General features: G+C 47.2%; 2 protein-coding genes across 2 annotated transcripts; both read left to right on the top strand.

Moving 5' to 3' along the window:
• Window positions 1-418: 418 nt before the first annotated feature.
• Window positions 419-4,985, top strand: LOC123160809 (MORC family CW-type zinc finger protein 3). Its single transcript, XM_044578648.1, has 6 exons — window positions 419-855; window positions 1,221-2,774; window positions 2,851-3,186; window positions 3,376-3,459; window positions 4,569-4,652; window positions 4,749-4,985. Exons 2-6 carry the CDS (start codon window positions 2,682-2,684, stop codon window positions 4,983-4,985), a joined length of 834 nt encoding a protein of 277 aa, XP_044434583.1. The 5' UTR covers window positions 419-855; window positions 1,221-2,681.
• A 50-nt stretch (window positions 4,986-5,035) lies between these two features.
• LOC123160799 (uncharacterized) lies at window positions 5,036-5,530 on the top strand. The gene is made up of 3 exons (XM_044578638.1): window positions 5,036-5,180; window positions 5,271-5,346; window positions 5,436-5,530. The coding sequence occupies exons 1-3, from the start codon at window positions 5,040-5,042 to the stop codon at window positions 5,528-5,530; spliced, it is 312 nt and encodes a 103-aa protein (XP_044434573.1). The 5' UTR covers window positions 5,036-5,039.
• The last annotated feature ends 18,923 nt before the right edge of the window (window positions 5,531-24,453 follow it).

Genomic DNA, 24,453 nt, shown 5'->3' with positions numbered 1-24,453 from the left:
GCTACAACTACTTGACTACTTTTTATGATAGCAAAATAGGGATATACACATGGAACAACTAATCTCATGTCTTCCTGAACATGCAAACTGTTATGAAATGTTCAACAAAATATTGTGGATTAATTGGGGATAGTATTTTTATTATAAAGAAATAAATTTATTGAAGCATTATGTATTTGTTGTTCTGCCATTGATATTCATACTTGTACCTTTTTTGTACCGATGTTCTATAAATCCCAGAACCCCAGAGTAATTTATGTTTTACCCTTTTTGCAGTCCCTCTGTTTGGTCTATTAGTAGCAAGTTCATGCCAACTAGGGAATACCGCCAGAGTGATTTCCTGAAATTTTCACTACTTCCTGATCCGGAAGATGGTAACCAGGCAAAGGAATGGGAAAGGTTTACAGGCTACCTTCGCGAAAGTGGCAAGGTAAATATTATCTCCACTGTGTTGGTATTTTATTTACTAACTATGCATACAACATATGCCACCTCTTTAATAATATTTAAATCAGCCTTCTAAAACTAACGGTGTGAGGATTGGGCAACCGTCAAGTTAACATCCTCTGAGATAAGAGATGCAGCAGTATGTTACCTCTGTGGCTGTAATAACGTCTTATATTATGGGACGGAGGGAGTATTACGCTAAATTCTCATATAGCTGCATTTTGATGCCTATAATGTGAATGCATCTTCTTACCATGTGTTTTTCTTTGTAGGCCAGTATTGTTAAATTCAGCTCTGGAACCTTGCACATTCTTGCTCCTAAACCTCATTCTTCCTCTCATGTGGTGATCTTGTATGAGACCGGAATAAAAGAGCCTGGAGTCTGCAAAAATATGGCAGGGATATCTGGTGAGAGTTTTTCTATATCATTTATCTAACGGCATATCTTGCTAGAGATATTCTTTATTAACTAGAAATGAACATATTTTAGCCAGGCTGCTGTATTATTCCCCTGTTTAATCCTGGGCAGCTCATTGCCTACCAGTACCAGCACAACATCTCTAAACTAGCATTTTATTTGTGTTGGTTACATCACGTCGTCTCCCAAGAGTGGCATTTGCTATTTCCCTTTTTACTTCATGTGGATTATTACTGTTCATGTTGTTGACTGAGTTCTATCCATAATGAAATTTAAGCCATGATTGCTATTAGATTTCGCTGGTTTATTTAGTTTTTATTATTGACTGTTCTTCGCTTATTTGCTGTGTCAACAGGGATATCCAACGAGAGTGGGGAGATTTGTGATAACACATCACATCCTATGGAGATAATTTCTTCACCAAAACACCATAATCAACATGGAATTTTGAACCCAGCAGTGACGAAGGGAGCATCTATTGTTATAAGAAATTTTGTCAGCACAAACCCTAATTATCTACGAACTCTTAGTCAGGCACATGCTGGCTGGATCTTTGGAGCAATAGCAGAGCTCATTGATAACTCCAGGGATGCTGGTGCATCCAGGTATGCCCTTGTCTTCAAAGTGTATTTTCAGAAAGGTGCTTGGTTGTTTATTCTTTAAATCTTTTGTAGGACTAGTTGGGCATTGTGTGTTGTCTTGTGCTGCATTATGTAATATTAGTCAGTTAAGAGAATATGTAATAATTCAAGTTATAGAACATAAAGATAGTAGCTCTAAGAGAGATATTTAAAATTTGTTATACGATATTATTTATGAAACTAGTAAAATAAAATGTAGACTAAAAACCCCAGTGCATGAAATGTTAAATATTATTTTTAACCATCTTATTTTTTCTTCGGTTTATTAACGGGATAGTTTGCTTCTCTCCCTAGGGAATATGTATATTGTATCCTTCTTTTGGCAGTCTAGGATTTTTTTCGGAGCTTCTTGCCTTCTTCCTGTTCGTAGTTTCCGGTTTCCACGACCTGTAGCAATACATATTCTCAATAATTCCTCACTGATGAGTGCCTTAGACGTGTTTTTAGATTATCTGGAGCTTTTTATTGTTCGTTTCCACTAACTGATTTGTTTCTTTCATTTTTCCTTTTATTCACGGAAGGTTGGATATTTCCATCCAATCTATGTTTTCAAAGCAAGCAGGGCAAAAAGTTCCTGTCTTATGTGTTGTTGATAATGGCCATGGAATGACTTATGCCCAAATGATGAGAATGGTCTCATTTGGTCACAAAGGACCAAATGAACACTGCCAGGATCAGATTGGGAGGTTTGGAATTGGATTTAAGGTAAACTTCTGTCATTAAATGTCGTCAAATATTCTCATTCCTATACTGTCCTCGATTAATGATACTTGTTGTGACCGTTTTATGTATTTTGATATGTACATCCATCATATGGTATTGATAAGATTTGTCTGATTTATTTTAACTGTGTAACTAAAACTTGCCTGACTGTTACCTTATTAGACTATAGTGAACTACTTAGATGTGTAATTATATTGGTAATGAAGACAACACATACAATAATGCAACGGTGTGGCTACTAAAAGCAGGGAACGGTGTGTTGTTCAGTATACCTGCAAACTTGTTAGTTCTACAGTATCATTTGGTAAGTTCTCAGGTGTAATGTGAATGCCATGCTCTAGGTCGATTTAACTTCAAACCTTTTTGTCCAGTAAACAAGTATGACTAGGAATTTTTAGTCTGTAACTTCACAAACAATAATCAATTGTGTTGTTTTGTTGTAGACTGGTGCTATGAAACTTGGGAGAGATGCATTTGTTCTTACCCAAACTTCAACGTCCAGATCAGTATCCTTTCTATCCCAGTCTTTTAATGAAAATAAAGACGTAAGCAAAGTTCTACTTATCCCTTCATTCTTTTTCTATGGGCATGTTAAAGCTATAGTAGTATGATTTTCTACAGAATCTTGAGATCCCTGTGGTGACATATTGCAAGAAAGATCAATACATGGAAGTTGATTTGGGTGTGCAATCTGAAGCTACTGCAGAATATAACCTGAATGCTATCAAGAAATTTTCCCCATTTAATGAGTATTTCATTGGAGAAAAGGTGGGCTTATTTGGTGAAGAGGGCACTGGCACACAGGTTTACATATGGAATTTGGATAGATGGGGTACAGATTACACCTTGGAGTGGAACTCACAAAAAACTGATGAAAGCCCTGACAGTCATGGTAATGGGGACATATTAATCCGTTCAAAAAGAGTCAGATCACGTCCAGGACAAACAAATGGCAATGTATGTACTTTTTCATCCATATTAATATTTTTGTACTTTTCTTTTTGAGACAAGAGATAACCTCTCAGTTTCATTGCAGAAGCTACAAGTTAGTCACATCATTCAAATAGTTGTATCAGTGGCAATATATTATTTTGACATTTTGATAATTTGATATCTAATACCGATTCATTTTTCATATTCTAATAGGTACCCTTGGATTATTCACTTAAAGCTTATGTAGAAGTTATGTTTCTGAATCCTCAGATGAAAATTACTGTCCAAGGGTCTCCGGTAAATACTCATATGCCATATATTCTTTTATGTTGTGACATATTATATTCATGTTGCTTATGTTTCTTTCTATTTCCTATGTTGGCACTGGTCCCGTATGATGCGACGCCGACGAGTACTTTCCGTCGAGGTGGCACACGTACACAACCTGGCTGCCTGACGCGTTCTAACTGGCCGATGCTTTTGGCCAACACACACCTACTACGCAACCAAGCAGGCACTCAGGCAGGCTGATCGATTCTTCTCTGGCCACGGCACACGTACACGTACACGTACGTATTCCCTCAAAAAACGTACACGTACGTATGAACCAGCAAGCCGCCGAGACAAGCCAAATACTACGCACACGTGGACACAGGAGTTGATAGCAAAAAGGCTCGTGTCGAGCCTTTGTTTCTTTCTATTGATCTGAGTTGATATTACAGCGTAGGGGTACATGGATATTTAAAGGAGCTAAGCTGCTAGTCCTAAACTAGTCCGAGTCCTATTACTAATCCAATGTTAAATCGGTGACTGCTATCACTATCTAGTCCGTGCCGGACAAGGGAACCACTACATCGTGGTTAATCCCAACATCCTAGGTCATAGTCTGTCATTTGGAAAAGACTCTTCGCAATACTTCGGTTTTGTCTGGGGAAATAATGGGAAGGACCATTCAGCTCACTCTAGGAACAAGTGATGTGGAATGGGGCAGAATGAACCGTGGAATTTTCTTGTATTGGCATGGTCGTCTAATAGAGGTGGGCTAGATGTTATTGTATTAAACTACACATCATGAGTTCATGACCATTTTTATTTTTCTATGTTCCACACATGGTTCCTCCCTGACCCATTCGCCATTAGAAATAATCAGTCATACTGAGGATGCAAATATATTTCTCTCATAGCTTGTGAGTAGAGATGGGGTAAGAATTTTATCCCCATCTGTGCTGAGCATGGAAAACTATGTGAAATGTAAAAACTAACAACTATTTGCAGGAACTAGATTGAGCTTTAATTGTACATCACAAACAATTCATGATTGCTTTGTTCCAGCAAGCTGTTTGCGTCCTAGATTTTTTGCCATGCATTTTGTGCTTTTTTAACTTTGATTTTGTATTCTTTCCCAGTCTTACAAACGAGTTGGAGCTCAAAAGCATAATGCTGACACGGGCCGTGGAATAATAGGAGTTGTAGATATTACAAATCTCATTGTATGGTTCAGAATATCTTGGCCTTTTATCCATGTTCTTCAGTTTTCTACTTTTACTCTTCTGACCCTGTATTGAACTTATCCATATGTGTTGCAGGATGATAAAGATGGTCATACTTGGGTTCTTAACAGTAAACAGGGGTTTCAAGATTGTGAGATATATGCAGAACTGGAGGAGTGGCTTGGTAGAAAAACCGATGAATACTGGGATGCAAATTTTGACCCTCTTAATTTGGTAAGGGAGTATGAGTCAGTTTATGTTGAAAACATCTTATACATATCTGGTCATGAAGTACTCGAAGTAATCTCTCTAAGCACCTACGACATAGATTGATATCCTTTTGACAGGTCTGAAGTGTTAATGTTGTGAAATTTCAGGTTTTGCTACATGCCACCTTTCAATGGGCACTGTGATATTCCAGAGCAACAAATGGAGGTTGGTGTGATCACAGTTGCTGAGAAGAGATGCGGCCACAATAAGGCAGCCCAGCGGGAGGTTCAGAGATCCAGCCAAGATGAAGACGTGAAGGTAACCAAAATCCAAAGCTTAACGTGTAGTCCTTTTCTTTTTGTAGTCAAAGTTACTAAGAGAAAATATTTGATCCTCTTGTGTGCTCAGAACGTCAGGTTAATCCCACCAGCCGACAGCAAGGGAAACGGGAAGAGATCTTCTTCAGGTTCCATGAGCTTGGAAGGTATGCATGCTATGCAAATGCAACAGAACAGAGTCTCTAGATGGATTTTCTTACGCAAACTAACGATGTGCGATCCGATGGTTTTGAAGACGATCTCTCGCAAGCCGAGTCGGGTACCACTCAGCCCCCTTTGAAGAGGCTGTCGAGGGGTCCGAGAGCAGCTGTAAGAAACAGTGCTGAATGAGTACGCCTGGTAACCGTCATATTTCTTTTTCATTTGTAACCAAGCTCGTGAAGATTTCATTTCTCATTTTACTAAATCCCTTTTTTCATTCTACTTAGTTGTAGGCACGAGTGGCTACCCTGTTGTGAAGCTCCATGTGGCCATGTGGGGTCATCGCACGAATCTTCAGGCACCTTTGGTCAACAAAATGGAGCTGCAGGCCACACCCTTCCGTTGCTTCTGAATGACTTGATCGCTTTCCGCTTCCTTCTAAATGTTATGTGAAGTGGTTTTTTTTTTACTCTTTCGAATGTACTGTAGTTAGTGACATAGCTACAAACTTATCATTACAAGACCAAAATAAGGATATGGCACTGCCTCATTACCTCAGTTTGCATTGCATGCAAACAATATGTGTACTCGTCGTGCTTCTGAGCTCTAAAATCCTCTCTGTGTCTATTTTGTACCACATGACACATTCCAGTCATACGTCAACCCCTAGAGCAGGTTATGCGTACGAGATGTAATTTGTGGCTGGCCATTCAGATTCAATACATTTTATAGTACTATGTGAAGTTTTTGGGTGTATGCATTGCTCTGGTAGTTTTATGTGGGTTGACACAGAGCCACCACAAAGAACACAGACCGGTCGACGTGCAGCTCCCCACCGTCAGACTTATCAGAGATCGAGATGAGTGCAGGCCCCACACATGCCAAACAACACTTGTGAAGGCGCCATCAGATCATCTTTGCTACGGCTGCTAACGTACGTACCTCCCTTTCGCAAAGGGAAGGGAACGGCATAGACCGAGGAGCAACCAGATGGAACGAGGGGAGGGGCTTTCTCTCGCAGCTCGCTTACACAGAGACATAAGAACCCCTGGCCTTTGAATCTTAAAAAATGTTAATTGCTCGTTTAAAGAAGTTCATGCTGTGTAAAAAAAAAGTCTGCGCAACTTTAAGAAAATGTTTCTAACATTTGAAAAGAAATGTTCACACACTTCGATAGAATGTTTCATATGATCGTATCATTCAGAAAAAGAATATGTGTCATTTAAAAAAACATCTTTCATAAAAATCTATGTGACATTTAGACCCTGTTCGGTAATCCACCAACTTATAGCTGGCCAAATGGGCCGTTTTTTCGGGCCGGCCCGTGAGCATGCCGGCACGGCCCGCCCTGGGCCAGGCACGGCACGGGCTAAACGGGCCAGGCCCGGCACGCGGCATGCCCTGGGCTGTACCTGGGCCTGGAGGCTGGGCACGCGGGCCGGCATGGCACGGCCCGATTACTTTTTTTATTTTTTTATACATCTATATATGGCCCAACATGTAAAAATAGGCTAAAAAACGCTCAATGCGTCAAATAATAGGCTGAAAATATGCGGCCCACCGTGCTAAACGGGCCAACGTGCCGGCCCGTTTACTAACTGGGCCGTGCCTGGGCCTAGGCGCAGCACGCGGGCTGGCACGGCACGGCCCGTATAGTAATCGTGCCCTGGCGGGCCGTGTCGGGCCAGGCACGATTGCGATGGGCCGGGCCGGCCCGTTTGGCTAGGTATGCACCAACTCCTGGAATCTACGGAGCGAGGAAAATGCAGCTCCGTCATTTTCAACTGCAGCTCCGCTAGCTCCGGAAGCGGAGTTGTGGAGCGGAGCAATACCGAACAGGGCCTTACAAATGATACAATGTAAATAAATGTCTGCGTGGTATAAAAAACATTAAGTGCCATTCTAAAAAATGTACATGACATTTTCAAGAAATATTCAAATATTTCAGAAAAACATGTCATATTTAAAAAATATATACGATCTAAAAAATGTTGCATGTCATTAAAAAAAGTTCAACATGTATTTATAAAAAATTAACATTTATTCAAAAATTGTTCAAAACAAATAGTTAAAAAAAATGTACATCATGTCTAATAGAAATGTACAATGCATATTGAAAAAGCTAGACATGTGTTAAAAAAAGAAAAAGGAAAAAAACAAAGAAACCTGATGAAGAAGTACAAAAAACCAAAAAAAATATAAGAAAACCGATAAAGAAACAAAGAAAAATATAAAAGAACCAATAAGGAAAACACATAGGAAAAAAACTCAAAGCCAGAGTGCTACAATACTTCGCCAGTCCACACCCTCGCGTCCAGAAGCAACGGGTGAGAAATAGGCCTTGCTGGGAAGGAGTGTCACGGGAACGCTTCATTGACCCAGACTGTATCCAGAGGACGTCTATTCTTTTAGGGATAGCTTTCATGGCGGATTTTACTAATTCTGCAATGTTGTTACATCGTCAATTATTACATCGACTCAAATAACCCCCATTTTGCATCATCTCAATCACTTTGAAACAGTCCACTTTGACAATCAACTTGTTGCAGCCAATATTACTTGTGGGGATCAGCCCGTCAGTCACCACGGGCGACTGCTTACAAGCGTTAGTGTGTGCGAGAAATGGGTTATCGACGTACTCCCTCCGTTTGAAAAAGCTTGTCCCTCAAATAGATGTATCTAGCACCAAGTTAGTGCGCTAGATGCATCTATTTGAGGAACAAGTTTGGGACAAGTTTTTTCAGACGGAGGGAGTACGAGACTGATGACCCTGCCGCCTGAAGGCGTGTATCTTCTTCCCTTCTCCTGGCTCTGTTTTCCTGGATCCCCAACTCATTTTTTTAGGGCAGATCCCCAGTTCTTGTTGTTACTACTCCCTTCGTCCGAAAAAGCTTGTCTCTCAAATGCATGTATCTAGCATCAAATTAGTGCTAGATACATCCATTTGAAGAACATAGATCCTAGTGAGGACCGTGTCAAGGAAGGAGGACGCAGGCACTGTCACTTCATGAACTAGATGATTCCCCGCGCGTTGCTGCGGGATTTGTTTCACCAAAATTTCTATTGTGGACACAAAAAATGTAGATAAAAATAGTGATTTTCCTGTGCACTAACACATTTCCCTTGTGGGGAAAGAATGTATTTGAAAGGATGTGCATGTAAGCATTGCTTTCATTGGATGGTAACAGTAGTGTTTATACAAAGAATTTGAAACAGAAGAAGCCTTTCAATGATAACACTTGCCTGTCATATACATGAAAATAGTGCATCAGAATCATCATAGCTATAGTCAAATGTAAAAGGAACACATTTTTATGTTGGATCCATGTATGTGCAGTTATCTTGTTCCCTAAGCTGAATATCACCAAAATGCAAGTAATTCCTTAATTATCTATAACAAAAATAACTATTTGAGACAAAACAAATGTTGCCACATACATGGAAACTTGTAGGGAAAGGCCACCTTGTTTACATGAACTTAAAATCTACCAATTCAGCAAAGCGAACAATCACTAACCTGCAAGTATCAAGAACAAACAAAGTAACATTTTTAAGATGTGAACAGTATAGCGCAAATGAAAAGCCAGAGGAAAGAAAAAATATTCAATCAGGAACTATGTTTGTGTCCAGGGTAACTTTGAATATACGATGGTGAATATGATCAACCTGAAAAAGAAGATGATCATGGAGTCAGCATCAGAATTACTAAAGAAAAAAAATAAAAGAAGCTATCCACAAATGAGACGCATCCATGGTCTCAACACCAGCATATCTCAGTTACCATGCAGCAGGGCGGGCTGGGGACATCAAGATAAAGGAGTGGCAAGCAAGTCCACTGGACCATCGCTGGCCACACTCGTAAGCTTACCATGGATAGAACGGAGCAGCATAGACGACATCCTCCCTACTGCAGAGTCAGCTCACCAAAAAACGCCACCATCACTATGCTAGAAGCTCGACGAAGAGGTCGTTGAATGCTCACCTCAGATACGCCAAGTCAGAGACCTACATACAACCTGACAAACAGACAAAGATGGAGCATGAATAAACTGTCCTAAATCACATTGTCTCAAGTAGTAAAAAGTAAAGTCACTGATGCACTAACTGTACCTGTATTACATAAAAGATAGTATGCTGGAATTCTAATAGGAAGGTCTGTTTCAAATTGCCAAAGAACAAAATAATTCAGTTGGGACCTGATTATGTGTAAGATGAGAACGTAAAGATTCGCAGCCAGTAAGACAACCCACCCTCACGCTCCACCTGAACCCAATTTTTTTACAGAAATGCAAACCCATCTATACATGTTTGAAACAAAAACACAATCAGATTTGCCTTTGCTTCATTTGACCAGAAAAAATCCAACAGCACCGGCGCACACACACACACGCAACATGAGATACTCTGAACACTTAACACACATGTGCGTACCAGCGAGAGTAGGCAAATCAACTCACCGTGGCTCGTTTGTAGCCCTCAAAGGACTCGCGGTAATCGTCATATAGCTGCTGCGAGTATATCGTGCTGCGTGACAAAAAATGCTAATAGGGGTGGGCGGAAACCCGAGATCAATCCATCACCAGATCAGGTCAAATCGGGCCAAGCCTAGGCATGGTAGGAGGGGGACGGGGAGGGAGGCAACTTACGTGCAAAGCATCATGTAGCCCTCAGAGTTGAACTGCTGCTCCGGCTTGCCCTCAAGGATGTTGATGAGCTTGTTGATGCCCTTCTGCATGAAGCTCCACCATCCCCTCTCTAGATCGATCGTCTTTGCGATCCTGCACTTGCCCTGCCATCGCCGCCGTAGCCGCCAGTCCTCCCCGACTGCTGTCGCAAACCCTAGAGAAGGCTGGGTTCTGAACTTCTGTTGCGTCTGTCGCTGCGTGGAGTTTATGTCGTTTGGGAAGAGATATTTGAGGGATTGGAGACGGAGCGGGCAGCTTATGAGGTGGGATTCCGTCGCGAAGACGTTTCGACTGGAGGAAGGTTCGCTTGCGCTTCCGCTTCCGCGGGTAGAGAAGCCAACGTGAGGGGCGACGTGCACTACACAGTGCCGAGATGATCAACTCTTGGCTGATCTGAGCCATACGTGGTGAATCAAACGGCCAAAAGAATTTGTGATGACGTGGACGCATGAGAAGGCTGAAAAATCAGGTTGTGGGGGGCTCCCATTTAGATATAGTAGATGTGTCGGTGGTCGGTTCCAACCAACAAGTCAGTGCCACTGGCAGTACTAGTTAAGATAAAGGACACGACTCGCCAGTGATAGCGGCTTGGTGTTTACTGCTGCCTGGATTAATTTAATTATTCCGGTCCTTATTCAAGTAATTGCCACGTCAGATGTAAGCAGATGAAGAGTTCCACAGCTACCGCCACTATGTATGTTACTACGATGCCAATGCATGGTAGTACCTTTTTGAAAGTGGCCAGCGTAGCTGGTTTTCATTTCATTTAGCAGGGAGAAATTACAGAAGCTGATCAAACGATCATGAAAAAGAGAGGCAATACATCTTACTTCGGACCCCAAAGAATCAGGCCATCTAGAAAAACTAAGCTAAAACGGCGCACATGGAGATATCTCACGTCACTTCCCCAAAGGGCTGCTGGATGCATCGTGCGCCGGCGAGTCGCCATTGCTCCATGTCGCTCTGGCATGCTTTGATGATGTGCCTAGCGTCAGCTTGCCCTGAAAATGCATGCATTTCTTTCCAGCCAGATGTGCCATGAAATGAGGGCGATCATGGTCTTCGTGCCCTTCCTGTGTTCTGGGGCAGCGGAAGCCACAATCATCTGAACTTTGTCCGTTGTCGTTGCAGCTCTGCTCCACACTTGCTGGTTTAAAGAGCTGCACCCCGTCCAGGAGGCCGCGGTGTTCCAGGCCTGCATTGCCACGGGACATTCCCAGATCAGGTGCAGCGAGGTCTCCAGGTTGCGTAGACACATGGGGCAAAAATAACCATTCGTCCATCCTCTCCTCTGAAGGCGATCGTTGCACCAGAGTCTGCCGAGGTGCAAAAGCCAGAGGAACATCTTCACTTTCCCCGGAGCCCAAATCTTCCAAATGATAGTTTTGAAACTGCATGTCTAATTGCCTTCAAATTGTGCGTTGTACGCCGAGCTTGTCGAGTAGTTTCCCGAGCTGTTGAACTTCCATTTGATCGTGTCCGGGGCCTCCGGTTCCAGATTGATTTGAGCTTGCCTGATCTCTCTTGCCAGCTGCACCACTTGATGCACAATGTTGTTGTAGTCGCCGTTGCGAAGGTCGAGGATCCACCGATCATTAGTCAAGGCCTCCTTTACGCTTCTGTTCTTGCGGATGGCTCGGGCGAACAAGTCGGGGTATGCCGAGCAAAGTTGCCTCCCTCCCAGCCAGGAGCACGACCAGAAGGATGCAGTAGCACCGTTCCCGATGGTCACCACCATGGAGGCCGCGAAAAGAGCCCGATCAACAGCGTCGCATGGCGTCCCGGTGCCAACCCAGGGCCTGGTTGGCTGCCTCCAGGAGAGCCATAGCTAGCGCATCCGTAGAGCCCGGGCGAAACGGCTGAGGTCAGGGATGCCCAGTCCGCCCAGTTGCTCCGGCTTGGTCACTGATGCCTAGCGAACCTTGCATTTGCCGCCCGAGATTTCTTCGTCTCCCGCCCAGAGGAAGCGCCGTCTTGACTTGTCGATCTCCTTTATGAACTTCTTTGGTATTCGCAGCGCCGTGAACGCGAAGGTTGGCATGGCAGATAGCACGCAGCGTACGAGAACGCGGCGGCCTGCCAGCGGCAAGAGCTTCCCTTTCTAGCCCGCGAGCCTCGCTCTAATTCTATCAAGGATGGTCTGAAGGTGAACTAGCTTGATGCGCCCTATCGTTACAGGAAGCCCTAGGTATCTAAAAGGGAACGCCCCCGTTGCACCAACGAAGTTTTGCAGAACATCCTGAACGTCTATGTCGTCGCATCTAATGGGGATCACAGAGGATTTTGACAGATTAACACGCAGTCCTGTCGCATCACCGAACAGTTGTAGCCGTTCTAGAAGGTTATCTATTTCTGCCCGAGCGGGGTTTATGAAAATGATGGCATCGTCGGCGTACGGACTTGTGCGCATCCGCGCCGCCGCGCCTGGGATGATACTCAGCGCGCCTGATCTGGTAGCGGCCTCCAGCATCCAGTGAAGGGAGTCGATGCAGAGAATGAAGAGCAGTGGCGAGAGAGGGTCGCCCTGCCGTAACCCTCGCATGTGCAAAAAACTTTTGCCCGGGACGCCGTTCAGTAGGCAGGCCGAAGAGGAAGTTGACAAAAGGAGCGCTACCCAATCTATCCATCGATGTGAGAAACCTAGTTTCTGAAGAAGTTCGATCAAATACTCCCATGATACACTATCAAAAGCCTTGGCAATGTCAAGCTTGAGTAGGAGGGCCGGTGTTCTAGTTCTATGCAGTGCCCGGACCGTATTCTGAACATACAGGTAGCTGTCGTGTATACATTTCTTCCTCTGAAAAGCAGTATGCGCAGGAGAGATGATCCGGTCAATGACAGTAGCCAATCTCATGGATAAAACCTTGGTGATGAGCTTTGCTACAGAATGTATTAGGCTGATGGGCCTGAAATCGGAAATTCTGGTAGCCCCATCTTTTTTTGGGAGAAGAGCGATCATGGCCGTGTTGAGCTCGGCGAAATTTCCATCAGCCAGCCTATAGAAGCTGTCAAAAACTGCCATAACATCGTCTTTGATCGTGGCCCAGCATGATCGGTAAAAAGTGCCCGAGAATCCATCGGGGCCTGGCGCTTTTTCTGCTGGGGAGGCCTGAATTGCAGCCCAAACCTCCTGCGCAGAGAAAGGGTTGTCCAATCCTTCGTTTTGCAGCGTTGGCATGTCAAGCTCATCCCAATTGAGTGTTCCTCCTCTGTTCTCCTTGTTGCCCAGCAGGTTAGAGAAATGGTTGTGGATAGCCGAAGCTTTGTCTTCATGGGCAGTGGCAGTGATCGTATCGGTTTGCAGGGAGTGGATGAAGTTCTTCCTTCTCCTTGAATTGATCTTTGCTTGGAAAAAGGCTGTGTGTGCATCTCCGGCTTTGAGCCAAGTAATCCTGGAGGCTTGCCTTTTCCTTGCTCTTTCCACAGCCGCCAATCCAAGTGTTCTCATTTTAAGTTGCTTTCTCAGAAGGAATTCGCTCTCTGACAATCTTCTGCTTGTGCAATATCAAGTCTAAGAATAACTTGGCAGGCCAGGTGGAACTGTAGTTTTGCATCGCTGAAATGTGTTTTTGCCCAAATTTTCAGATCAGCTGCCGTCCTCTTCATCTTCTTCTCTAAGCGGATAAACGGGCAGCTGTGATTGACCGGCCGTTGCCAAGCCCGGGCGACAGTCTCCTGGAAGTGCGGGAAACTTGGCCAGAAGTTTTCAAAACGGAAAACCGGCTTTCTACGCGGAGCAGCAGTGTTTGCCAGGAGTAAGGGACAGTGATCTGAGCAGGCTGTTGATTCTGCCATCAGAATGTATGAGGGGAAAAGGGCCTCCCATTCCAGGTTGCAGAACACTTTGTCAATACTAACCAAAGTCGGATTTTCCCTCTCATTTGACCATGTAAATCTTCTATTTTTGCACTTAATTTCTCTGAGGCCTGCCCTGTCAATAGCTGTTCTGAACATGCCCATAATCCTCCTATTCAGATTGAGGTTGTTTTTGTCACGAGCTTCATAGATAATGTTAAAGTCCCCATTGATCAACCACGGCTCGCCAGACGGGGGCGCAACATGGGCAAGCTCAGCAAGAAAAGCATCTTTGCGCGTATCATCCACTGGACCATAAACTGATGTCAACCAGAACTAGGAGCCGTCGTGCAGCACCGTGACTTTACCTGTGATCGAGAAACATCCGACTGCTTGAGAGACAAAAGTAACGCTCCTCTTGTTCCATAGAATGGCGGCTCCTCCTCTAGTGCCCATGGCTGGGAGGACAGCGCAGCCCTCCAACATGTTTCCTCCCAGCTCTCTGACGGTGGGTTTTTGCCAGTCCTCCAGCTTTGTTTCCTGAAGGCAGAGGATGGATATGTGCAGCGCTTCAGCAACTTGGCGCACGGCAGTCCTCTTTGCCGGCGAGTTCAGCCCTTAGACATTCCAGCTCAAGATTGCAGGTGTTGTGCTATTCATTTGGGCACACGCATTTTCTCCATCAAGAACAAACACAAGGTCCAGCGGCAAACACATCCATTCCGACAGCTAACACTTGCATTACTAAACTGAAACACAAATCGATACACATCCGAGCTCGCCGGGGGGCGCCGTCGACCACCAATAGGCCCCAACTCTCGACGGCGCCAGCCATGCCTCCTACCACTACTGAAATAGAGAAGAACTATGCCTAGCTCGAGCCACCCTAATGGCAGCCACTGCCGGAAACTACAGACGTAACAGAAACAACAATGGCGACCTAACATGACTACACGACGGCCTCCTCGGCAGCAGCGTCAGGACCAGCCATCCCCACGGCAACGCGGAGCGCGTCCTTGTTGAGCCTGGTCAGCTTGGCGATGATGTTGATGTCGTCGTCGGTGAGGGGCTCGTCGAACCTGCGGATGAGAGCCTCCGCCGCCTTGGCCGTCATTTTGTCCTTGGGCCCCAGCAGGCCTAATCCCTTCACCAGCCTCAGCGTGGCGCGCTCGGCCACCGGGGTTGTATTCTTCTGCGCCGCCTGACGTGCGCTCAGTCACTTCTCCTAGGTGCAGCGCCACCGTGGATGCAGATGTGGGCGTGCGGCAGTTGAAGTTCACCGGGTTTGGCCCGGCGAGGGCGGGGCCGAAGATGTCTGGGGCTGCTTCCTTGGTGACGCCCTCTGCTGCCTTCCCCTTGCCGGCGAAGTCGAGGGGTGCCGCCAGCGTAGCCTCAATCTCTGCATCGATGGCCGCATCCTCAGCGCGGCCCTGGCCCATGGGCGTTATCGGCTTCTTTGCGTTGGAGAAGAACTACTCGATGTCGTCGTCGCACGCCTGAATGGGGGGCAGAGCGGGCGGGGAAGGAAGGGGAGGGGCACCTTGCGCACTGGCGCCCCCCTCTTTCTATCATGGCGCACGCCGTGCCGCCTGTTGCCCTTGGAGCTACTCGAGCGATGGCGCGTCGGGGGGGGAGCGGCTGCGGTGTGGGCGTTCCTTAGAGGAAGCCTCGCCCCGCTCATGGTGGCCGCGGCCCCGCCCCAGCAGCGTGTCCTTCCAGGATCTCCTTCCCGCGCCGTCACTGTCGTGGTCGCGCCTGGGACCGCCACGGGGCATGCCACGGCAACCCATGTCCGCCACCGGGGCACGGGCCTGGCACTTGTGGTGCTCTTCGCGCTGGCCATCCTCGACGTGCATGGCCCACGTCCCCGGATAGGTGCGCGGAAGCGCATCGTCGTCGTCGGAGCCTGAGGAGGGCAAGCCGCTCTGCGCTGAGTGCGAGGAGCGCGGCGACCGCGGCGACCAGTCTTCAATGCGGTCGACGTGGATGAGAAGATCGAACCGCGTCGCGCCCGGAGGAAGAGCCACCCGGCGATCTGGCGGCGAAAAGCCGTCCATCTCCTCGACGCGCCCCGTGCCACGGGGCAGCTCCAGTAGGTGTGCCTTGTCGGGATGAACGCCATGTCCCACACCCAGACCCAGCACGCGAAGGTCTTGGTGTGGCCGCGCTCCAGAGTGCGGCTGTCGAGGCGGTCGACGCACACCTTGTTGCCGAGCACCTCCTGCGCCCCCTCGATGGACCAGTATTGCATGGGCATATGCTCGATGACGCAACGGACGTCCAGGTTGAAGGTGGCGAAGCCGGCATGATCATCTTCGCGCCACGGCAGGATGGTGAAGTTGGCGTTGTCGACGCGGAGCGTTCCGCGGCGCACGGCGTTGGCGTGGTGGGCCGGCTGGGTGAAGACAATGAGGAAGTCCTCGGGGTAGTGCGCCGTCACCCGCAGCTAGTGGGGCGGAACGCAGAGCTGGGCCTCCAGGGCGCGCCCGACAGCCATGGGCGACGTGGCCGCTACTTCCTCGAAGGCGCGTAGCGTGACCGCATGCTACGTGAGGAAGAAGACCGCCCGCTCCACCTCCAGCGTGGAGACGCTGACCTTGTGGCTGGTGCGAGGGCGGCGCGCCGGATCAGCGAGGCTGAGCTCCGCCATGGGAGGGGCGACGGGAGCCGGCGAGGAAGCAGCGGGCAAGGGCGGAAACAGCAGGCGAGAGGCGATGGGGATGCGCGGGGCGAGTGGTCCTAGCCTAGCTGCAGCAGGGACGCCCGGGCCATTCTTTGGATTTTGAGGACACTCGCGGCCGAAATGACCAGGGCGCTCGCAGATTATACAGTGGAGAGGATCACGGCAATCTTTCCGGCGGTGGAGCTTGCTGAGGCATCTGAAGCAGCAGCCTCTGAAACGGCTTAAAAAGGCCTCGCGGCCATCTACCGAATTGAATGCGGGCCGGCGATCCCGGCGAGGAGGCGGAGGGAGCCCACTACGGACCGGTGGATCGGAGCGGCGCCCGCGGTTCTTCTTGGAGGAGACATCCGTCCACCCACCGTCCATGCTGGAAGAGGAAAGTGTAGCCGCGTGGGACGGAGCAACGATGATGGACTACGGGCGATGGAGTGGGGGCAAAGGAGAGACCGTTGTGCCGGACGCATGACCTACGATGATGGACTGGAGCCGATGGGTGGATGCGCCCTCAGATCCGACGCACTAACGGCCTCCTCATTCCTTGAGCATTCACCACGGAGCAGCAGACGCGGCGGAAAAGGCGGATCTGGAGGGGGCGGTGGCGCATCTGACGGACCAGGAGGAGAAGCCCGTTCCCCCCTCCGCCGACCGATCCACAGCTGGATCCAGATCGTGGGGAGCGCAGCGCGCCCATGCCGCTAGGCGCTATAGCTGAGATGTGGCCGCCACGGCCGGAGTGGCCAGCGGCGCGGGGGCGGGGATGTGGCCGCCGCGGCCGGAGTGGCCAGCGGCGCGGAGTGAGGAGCGGGCGAAGGAGAGCCGAGCTCGAGACCTCATGGTAGTACCTTTGACAAGTTATAATAATTCCTGGAAACTATGCAGAGCTTCTTTGGATCATAGGCTCGTAACAACTCTCTTGGTCACCCTCGGCGGTGCGGCGTAACAGATGGAGTTTGGTCGTCGGGGCAGCGGCCTCGGCTTCCCTGGGTCGTCATCGTATTGTTGTGCTACATAGGCAACGGTGGCCGTGGTGCACCGTGATAGGTCTTTTCATCGCCAGGCGACGGCTCGGGGTAGTCTAGCCAACGATGGCAGCGTCAAGGCGACAGCGACAATAGCGAGGCGTACGAGTTTACAAGTGTGGATTGGAGGTGGGACGGCTTGCAGCGGCCGCAGAATTATTTTTGTCGCTTGGCGTTGTTGCCATCGTCAGTCTCTGCGAGGTTCTAGAGTACATGCGTGTGAGATGGTTTCCCACAACGTTTGGCTCTTTGCATCTATGAGCAAAGCTGTCGGTTGGGGACGATGGTGAAGCATCGATGGAGGCTGTGCGGACGAGGTAGAAAAGAGAAGAGGAAGAAGGTTGGTCGGGAAAGGACACGGAGAGGCGGGTATGCAATTTGGCGCGGGCCTTTGTGGTCAGTCCAACGTGGCGAGCATGTGACCGGGCAACCTGCTAAGTGATTGGGACGGATATGGCGTCCAGTTGTAGATGCTCTTACACTCTTACTAGGGCTGGAAAGAAGGGGGATATACAGGGACGGATTAACCATAACGTGAGTTCCCCACACGGGGTTTGAGGACTGCGACACGTGAAATTTGTATAGCCAGTGTCTGAAAATGAAAGGAAGATCATGAATTTTATCCCAGTCACTTCACCATGGATTATTAGTCCAAATGCAACAATTACTATTTGTAATTTGAGTTTGACTAGGCATGCAAATGAAAGGAAGAATTTTGAGAACCGAGGACCAGAAAGCGGATTCCAGCGCTGAACCACAGATTTGTTGTGGATGGGAGGCCAGTTCGCAGACACTGATGCTGGAGGCTACCATCCAACACTGCCCGCATATATTTCAGCAACTATTTGAACCAACTAATCGTGCAAATCTGGCGGATTTTGATATAAAACAGACGAAGTTCCTTTAAACTAGGATAACTTGTACATAAAACGGGACAATATTTCGTCTGGTGAACTAAAAACGTTAAAACAAAAATCCTAAACTACCCTACCCTACGGTGACCTCGTAAGCTATGTCGCGCTGGCCGTCAGCTCCTCCCCTCCGGCATCGTCACCTAATCCCGCATCAGATTCGTCATCGCCGGGCTTCGGGAGGCGGAAGGGGGCGGCATGGCTTCCCTGCAGCCGCCTAACGCTAGTAGATGATCCTCTCCCCATCCTCCTGCGTTGTGCACAGTGCGGCCGCGACCACCGATGACTTGGGCGGGGGCAGAGGGCGGCGGGCCTTGGACGAGGTGGCGTTGGTGGCAGCGATCTCGCTGAGAGACCACTCCTTGTCGTACCTGGCCATCTCCCCATCAAGGCGGCGGAGACGGTGATTTCTCTTCTCGGTCGTCGTCACGGAGCGGTCCAGGGCCCAGGCAGGAGAGGGGCTCCTCCTTCACGCGGCGTCCATCGGACGGTGCGGGTTGTGCGACGGAGAGCGTGGAGGAGATGTCGGCTCTGGCTTCACGGGGAGGAGCATCCCCGATAGCGCCACCGGGCCGTTCAGGTGGAGGACGGAGTGACGGAGCCTCAGCTTCATCTGCTACTCGTACTCCTCGTCTGTGGCGGCGTACACCTGGGTCTGCGCTGTCGGCACGGACTGCTGCTGCGGCTGGTCCTCCTCGTCGCCAGAGGAGATGGCGATCTTCACCTTTGTCGAGGAGCTTCTAGCCAATGAGGATGATGGCCCCGGAGTTCGAGGGCGGCATCGCCATCATCCTCCGGAGCCTGTCCGGAAACCGCTGCCTGCCGGCGCCGAGGTCCACGACTTGTCCATCGTCGAAGTTGTGGAGAAAGAGGGGCGGGGAGGGGAGGAGGAGGAGGAAGAGTGGAGAGATTTTGATGTGGACGGCGCAGGAGAAAATAATATGATAGAAAATAGACCCGGGGCCCATAGGTTTCACTAGAGGCTTCTCTCTTGAAGAAAGCATACGATGGGTAAATAAATTACTGTTGAGTACAAAAGCGCAAAGTTATGACGATATCTAAGGCAATAATCATGAATATAGGCATCACGTCCGTGACAAGTAGACCGAAACGATTCTGCATCAACTATTATTACTCCACACATCGACCGACTCCTGCCTGCATCTAGAGTATTAAGTTCATAAGAACAGAGTAACGCTTTAAGCAAGATGACATGATGTAGAGGATAAACTCAAGCAATATGACATAAACCCCATCTTTTTATCCTTAATGGCAACAATACAATATGTGCCTCGCTGCCCCTTCTGTCACTGGGAGAGGACATCGCAAGATTGAACCCATCACAAAGCACTTCTATCATTGCAAGAAAAACCAATCTAGTTGGCCAAACCAAATCGATAGATCGAAGAGAATTACTAAGCTATCTCAATCATGCATAAAAGAGTTCAGAGAAGACTCAAATAATATTCATAGATAATCTGATCACAAAGCCACAATTCATCGGATCTCAACAAACGCACCGCAAAAGAAGATTACATCGAATAAATCTCCAAGAACATCGAGGAGAACAAAGAGAGAGAAGAAGCCATCTAGCTAATAGCTATGGACCCTTAGGTCTATGGCAATTAAACTACTCACTCTTCATTGGAAGGGCAGCAAGGTTGATGCACTACAAAAAAATACACTTCTGTGATGATACGTGTTTGTCACAGTAGGTCGCGTTTTTTGTCATGCATGTACATCCATGACAAATTTATGACAGAATCAAGATAGTCATACCTGTGCTGTCGTAGAAGTGTTCCATGACATTACCAAAATTATTATCACGGAAGTGTCCACTTCCATGATGATAAATCGCGCGTCACATAAGTGCTTTCGTCAAGGGTGACCGACACGTGGCATCCACCGTAACGGAATGCCGTTAAGCTATCGGGTCGGGGTTTGGATCCGATAACCCGTTAACAGCCCTGACCAATGGGGATTTTCCACGTGTAAAATCATCATTGGCTGGAGGAAACACGTGTCGGCTCATCGTTGGGACAGATGTCATCCACTCATTGGACAGAAGGCGCCTATGATACGTCGACACGTGGCACGGCCCAACAGAGGCCCATTCCTGTGAAAAGGCCGGCCCGTTTTACTTGGTCAAAAGGTGGCGGGCCGGCCCATGGAAAGCCTGTTAACGGCTTGTTCGCATATAGCCCATTTACAGCCCGCTAACCCAAGGCCCTTTACGCCCTATCCGAATTAGGCCCAATAGCGTCATCTGGGCCATCAGATATGATTCCAGCCCGTTTTCACTTCTGGACCATGTATGGCCCATGACGTCTTTCGGCCCATATGAGGCCCTATGTAACTCTTGGCCTATTAACGGCCCGTGGTGAAACTGGCCCATAATGAACAGTGTACCACTTTACACCCATTAACGGCCCGTGGTGAAACTGGCCCGTAATGAACAGTGTATCACTTTATACCCATTAACGGCCCGTTATTCCGTTGGGCCGTTTCCATCCCATGTTATCTTTCGGCCTTCTCAGAGCCCATTTATTCTTGGGCTCATTTCCAGCATTCGTTTACTTACGGCCCGTTACTGTCATTTTCTGCTTGTGGGCCAAATTCAGCCCGTGGTTACAGTTGGCCCGTTTGTGGTCCGTTAATACGTTGGGCCGTTTTCATAGCGTCATCAAATACGGCCTATTAACGATGGCCCGTTATGGTCGGCCCATGAATGGGCGATTCCAACTCTAGCCCGTTTACGGCCATAATGCGGCCTGTTATTGGCCCATGTTTGGCCAATCGATCATACGGCCCGTATAAGGCCCATTGATGATACGGCCCATAGAAGGCCCATTGTTTCTATGGCCCGTAGAAGGCCCATTGTTTCTACGGCCCGTAGAAGGCCTACTGTTTCTACGGCCCGTAGAAGGCCCACTGTTTCTACGGCCCGTGGGAGGCCCAGTGTCACTACAGTAAATATTAGCCCATGGTTATTGTGGCCTAGTTTTAAAAAATAGGTTATTGCAGACACTAGCAAACCGCGGAAAAAGAACTGCACTGACTACAAGCAAACAAATAAACAAGACAACAAGGAAATAAATAAGCAAGCAACTTATGCTAGGCTATCACGGCTATTACACATATTACATCCACTGGACATCAAAGTTCGCCACCAGTGATCATAAAGCGCAACGAAGAAGCAGATTACAAAAACTGGGCACCATTGTAGCGTAACAAAATAATACTGAACCGAGACCACTTCCAAGACAGTTCAAGAAAGGTTAGCCTTGCGGGGGAACTGCTGCGCAAGCTGCTGAGCAAGGCTGTGAGACCGGCCTAGCATGTCGGTCATAGCTTCCAGGTGTAGCTGTTTAGCGATGAGGTTCTCATTGGTGTTCTCCGCAATCTTTCTTAGAGATAGGACTTCAAGTCAAAGTTGAGTTGCAGAATGCCTTTCTGCTAGAACTTGGGACTGAAGAAGTCGAACTGATTCAGACAACGAATTCTGTGAGCTTGTCTGACTGTTAGTCTCAAGTAACTTGAACACTGCATCAAGACAAGACTTTGGGGTTGTCTCGCTATCTTCAAGATGTTTTGCCTTCTTTGCTGCAATATATGTTGGGTTTGTCTCACAGCCTTCAGCAGACTTGTGCATGCCATCAGGCATATCACCCTGAAACAAAGCAGAGAGATGACAGGTTTTGCACGTGTATAAACAAAGATGATAACTGTTCTGTCAATTCTATCCAATTTCAAATTAGAAAATAAAGAGTAAGTTCAAAATATCAATAGCATAATTTGGCATTGTTCATAATGCGGGGAGCTTCACCACACTACTGGATTACCATGTCAACATAACAAGCATAGATGAAGGGCAAAGAAAATCATTGTATCTATTTTGGAAAATGTGCATGGCATGTTGTTCATATCATCAGCCACATCAGTAAGATAAAATAGGAGATGACAAGGTGCAAACGAGGGCTGCTTCACCACACACTGGATTATAGATCCACAAAAACAAGCATACATATAGGGAGTATTAAGTAATGTGCATGGTATGAATAAGGAATTTGGTTTTACAAGTAAAACTTAGAACTTACGGTTCTTACGAACATGCATTTTGGTAGAAACAGCAACTAAACAGCAGTAAACGATAGGGAGTATGAGCAAATTAAACAGCAGTTGAGGATAAAGGCTTTAGAAGGACTGACTTATATTAATAGTTAACACCGGCTTTATAATGCCCTTCTCCATGTCAAGGGAAGGATAACTCAAGAATTTCAGCACAGAATCTTCTTCATAAGCATTGCCTGTACTCTACATTTTGTAGAGAGTAATTATAGATATGATAATACTGGAAGGGATAGAGGATAATGAAGATAAGATGCAGATTGATGCTACATAATCAACTACCAATCCCTGGAAGTACAAGCGTTACAGGACAAAATGTACTGACAAGAGCAATGGGCTACACTTCTGCACTGTCATTGTCTGTGTATTCTACTTGTTGGTAAGATTAAATATAGATCTAATCTTTTTTAGTAAATGGTGGGCGAGGGAGATAAGATGCAGAATGCTACAAAATGAACCAATCCCTCTTCCCATAATACAAGAGTGTTTTGAACACTGGTGTACTGTACAAATCGTTCTTATATTATGGGACGGAGGGAGTAGCTGTTAATGTAAGTATAGTGATAGACCACGTTCAGTCCTTACAAGAGGACTGCGGAGCTAAACCTCTTCAAAAGCATTGGATTGATTCTAAATTTATGTAAGAGTCCATACGGATCTTATAATGTCCACCAAATGGACGATTACGAGGCTAACATGTGCAGTGATGCTACATAATCAAACAGCTATGAAAGTAAGTATGGTCATACAGGGCAAGAGGTACTCACAAGAGCAAAGCAGTGTGCAGTATAGTTGCGAGATTCTGTGGTCCCTTGAGAACGAATGTTCTTCTGCTAACAGTTTTGTACAAGTGAGACATTAATGCAAATGCAGAAATGTAGTTCAAATTGTCATGTGATATCATAGACAGTACCTTACGCTGCAGCCGAGACCAATGTGCAACAAGATTATTCCAGTCACCGTCGGATAAATGTAGCACCGGAGACTTTACAGAAATTTCATTCAAAGTCTTGCCATCGAAGTGCGCTTGCCTTAGGTAGGAACGATACTTCATCAACGAGTGCTTGAAAAGCGCAACCAACCCTTGCTCGTCATCACAATCCAGTTTGCTCCTCGTCTATTTAAAAGAATGAAATCTTGTGTCTTCTGTCAGCAGAAACATATGCAGTAATGACCATGAATAACATTAGTACATTACTTACGCGTAAGTTGCGGAGGAAGACTGGAAATTGTTCTCTGTCTGCGGTATAATCTTTCCATGAAGGAAAGATGCACACAAAGTTCCTGACAACAACATAAGCTTCGTCTTCTAAACTGGGAAGAAATGGAACAGGGGTCCTATTTGCTGCAATTGGGGCTCTCTCTGGTTCGAAAAGGGATTTGGCAACTAGATTTGGTGTACTCTTTGCTGGAATGGGGGTTTTGCGTCGTACAGCTGGTGCTATGTCAACTGGCATAATCATACTGTTTGCTGCAGTTGGGGTCTACTGAGTTGGGGCATCAAAATGACCAGTGTAGTAGGGCTAGAGTCTGCTAGAGTTGGGGTATTTTGTGGGTCAGGTGATATTGCAACTACACCTAATGGGCTATTTGATTTATCAGGTGCCACTACCTTTTCCAAATACTTTGCTTGTGCTCCTCCACGATCAGCAATCGCCCTCTTCCTTTTGAACGTCTGATACACAAGAACATCATTTGAATGGATAAATATGGTATGATGACAGATGGAATATGTACGGAAAATGGATAGGCAGGGCGTATTCACATACATGATGTGTAAACTAATGGCAGTTTCAACAAAGTAGAAGCAATGCAAAGCATCAGTTGCAAGATATGTGCGAGCAATGTAACCTTGGAAAGTTAGAGCAAGTACCTTGATGGGTGAATAAGA

The sequence above is a fragment of the Triticum aestivum genome, chromosome 1D, assembly GCF_018294505.1.
Source record: "Triticum aestivum cultivar Chinese Spring chromosome 1D, IWGSC CS RefSeq v2.1, whole genome shotgun sequence".
Classification (NCBI taxonomy): domain Eukaryota; kingdom Viridiplantae; phylum Streptophyta; class Magnoliopsida; order Poales; family Poaceae; genus Triticum; species Triticum aestivum.
This window is presented reverse-complemented; position numbering and strand designations above follow the sequence as displayed.

Bases quoted from the DNA above. Each gene is read 5' to 3' on its own strand.
- LOC123160809 (XM_044578648.1), top strand. From the start codon at position 2,682: ATGAAACTTGGGAGAGATGCATTTGTTCTTACCCAAACTTCAACGTCC. The intron at 3,460-4,568 runs GTAAATACTCAT...ATTCTTTCCCAG, and splicing joins TTACTGTCCAAGGGTCTCCG to TCTTACAAACGAGTTGGAGC. The intron at 4,653-4,748 runs GTATGGTTCAGA...TATGTGTTGCAG, and splicing joins TAGATATTACAAATCTCATT to GATGATAAAGATGGTCATAC.
- LOC123160799 (XM_044578638.1), top strand. From the start codon at position 5,040: ATGCCACCTTTCAATGGGCACTGTGATATTCCAGAGCAACAAATGGAG. The intron at 5,181-5,270 runs GTAACCAAAATC...TTGTGTGCTCAG, and splicing joins GCCAAGATGAAGACGTGAAG to AACGTCAGGTTAATCCCACC. The intron at 5,347-5,435 runs GTATGCATGCTA...ATGGTTTTGAAG, and splicing joins AGGTTCCATGAGCTTGGAAG to ACGATCTCTCGCAAGCCGAG.